Source organism: Electrophorus electricus, chromosome 22 (genome assembly GCF_041902795.1).
Source record: "Electrophorus electricus isolate QZ-2024a chromosome 22, ASM4190279v1, whole genome shotgun sequence".
Lineage (NCBI taxonomy): Eukaryota > Metazoa > Chordata > Actinopteri > Gymnotiformes > Gymnotidae > Electrophorus > Electrophorus electricus.
In genome coordinates this window covers 18,627,501-18,630,000 of record NC_137518.1, presented here as the reverse complement: position 1 = coordinate 18,630,000, position 2,500 = coordinate 18,627,501, and the positions used below count along the sequence as shown (strand labels likewise).

The 2,500-nt window shown below is 39.7% G+C and overlaps 1 protein-coding gene across 4 annotated transcripts in view; it reads left to right on the top strand.

Moving 5' to 3' along the window:
* Window positions 1-2,500, top strand: part of cacna1sa (calcium channel, voltage-dependent, L type, alpha 1S subunit, a) — a 25,120-nt gene that overhangs the window by 2,853 nt on the left and 19,767 nt on the right. For all 4 annotated transcript variants that reach the window (XM_081705060.1, XM_027025432.3, XM_027025433.3 and 1 more), the window contains exon 3: window positions 1,595-1,734. In XM_081705060.1, the coding sequence (XP_081561186.1) occupies window positions 1,595-1,734 (140 nt within the window). The remainder of the gene's footprint in view (window positions 1-1,594; window positions 1,735-2,500) is intronic.

Here is a 2,500-nt window from a genome sequence, read left to right as displayed (position 1 = left end):
ATATGTCCCTGATTTCATGAAGCATTAGAACATGCTCTGCTATGTTCTCCTACTACTTCACTCATCTGAAGGAGGCCTTCTGTCACCTACAACTGATCAGTTGTTGGAAGATTTGTTACTTCTGTGTAGCTCCTAAATTCTGTAGTAGGGTTGCAAATGACATTAGGAATATATGATCTAAAGGGGATTTTACATCCTGGCCTATGCTGACCCATACATTTTATTGGGATTTTTATTTTACATTTTATACTTACATATTTACATTTTATACTGTGGTGTTGTATCCTATTAATTTACTTTGCCAGAATAAATTACAGCCTTTAACTGTCTTATGTAAAGTGCTTGAGAGTTTGTAGCTCAAATTGAATTTGGCATATTAACAAAGATGATGATAACGATGATGATGGTGACAGTGATCCAGCTATTAATTATCAGTCTGACCATTTACATGTTCGTCCACTCTTAGTTCCCTCAGTGAATTTTTTCTGATATTTCTAAATAAATGTTTTGTACATTTTGTACACACACACACACACACTCACACACACACACACACACACACACACACACACACACACACACACACACACACACACAGCATGCTCAGTTAAGTTCTCTTACTCCCTTTGTTCACCAGCAGGGGTCTGTGTGTGTGTGTGTGTGTGTGTGTGTGTGTGTGTGTGTGTGTGTGTGTGTGTGTGTGTGTGTGTGTGTGTGTCTATGTGTGTGTGTGTGTGTGTGTGTGTGTCTGTGTGTGTGTGTGTGTGTGTGTGTGTGTGTGTGTGTGTATTCTGCCCTTGACCCAGGTGATTGAGTAGAGCAGTTGGCTATGCCATAGCCTGAGAGAAACCTTTAAATTTAGAAGAGCTCTCACTCTGTGTGCACCCACACCCAGCCACACATGCACATGTGTGCACATGCACAATCACACACACACACACACACACACACACACACACACACACACACACACACACGCACTATATTTTTCACATAAACACAGCTCTTATGTGGCCGTAGCCAACCTGTCACAGAATCATTATGTGTGGTTGTGTTATGGTTTGTACAAGTTTGTAGTGTCCCAAACTTACTGTTGTAGTTATTGTTCAATGCAGCACAGCACAGCAGTCTGACCAAATATATGTCCATGGTATATGTGTGTACATGGAACTGCCAATTAAGGCTCCAAACCTCAAATAGCTTCTGATGAGTCATCTATTTCCACAACAACTCTTACACTTTTACAGCTGTGGAGACAGTGAAGAGCTTGGCTCTGCTGTATGGCCCTTGCATGCTAATGACTCTCATTCCTACAGTTCCTGCAGTAAAACTGTAGCTGGGTGCATTGGATAAATGGCTAAAAGTTAAATTAATACAATAAGAGCTAATGCAAGGTAATAAGACTTCATCAAACTGACTTTACTCTGTGCATATCTGTCTATCCAGAAAAATGGTATTTTACACATAGGTGTGTTAGATGCATTGAAAAGGCATTGATGCCACACAGTAACAGCCACTACAAACAGAACTGCAACTCCAATAATTTAGAAATTACAATTCGATAGTAAAACACTGTATGACTTTGTGTCAACAGGAAAGTCTGGAGTACATCTTCCTGATCATATTCACACTGGAGTGCTTCCTAAAAATTGTGGCCTATGGATTCCTCTTCCACGCAGATGCGTACTTACGAAACTGCTGGAACATTCTAGACTTTGTCATTGTGACTATGGGGTAAGACATAAAAAAGTAATTAATTTCACAAATAAAATCCAAGAAAGCTAAGGAAAAATGTTATTTAGCGGTAGTACAAATATTAAATGATGATGGATAGTGAAGTACAGTGATGTGGGGAGTTTTTCCTTGCCACTGTCACCCTTGGCTTGTTCACTGGGGGTTTGGACTTGGACGTTTGTAAAGCTGCTTTCTGACAACACCTGTTGTAAAAAGTGCTATAGAAATACATTTGACTTGAATTGACTACAGTGAAAGCAAATCTTTTCATCAGTGAAAACATACAGCTCACTGGCACTAATTTGTGGCAGCTGTAATAAGAGGCAGTAGTTTGAAGCATATGAGGTGGTATTATGATATCAAGCAGGTGTATGATTGAGAAACTCAAAAACATTCTTCTTATACTCAGTTTACTGAATATACACTGTACTGTATGTAAGCGTGTACAGCATATAACCAGTGCAGTGTACAGTTACATGTAGTGTCTGATCCTGTGCTGTGTGTAATTACATATAGTGTATGAATCTGCTGAACTGATTGTGTGTAATGTGTGATTGGGTCCAGCATATGACTGCGTGCAGTGTGCATGCAGTGTGTGAGTGTGTGTGTGTAGTGTGTGATTCTGTAATGTGTGACTGTGTGTAATGTATAGCCTGCTACACTGATTTCTGTAATGTGTGATTTCATCCATGACTGAGTGCAGTGTCTGTGTGTAATTGTATTTAGTGAGCGCTCATATGTAGTGTGTGACACATACAATGAGGGA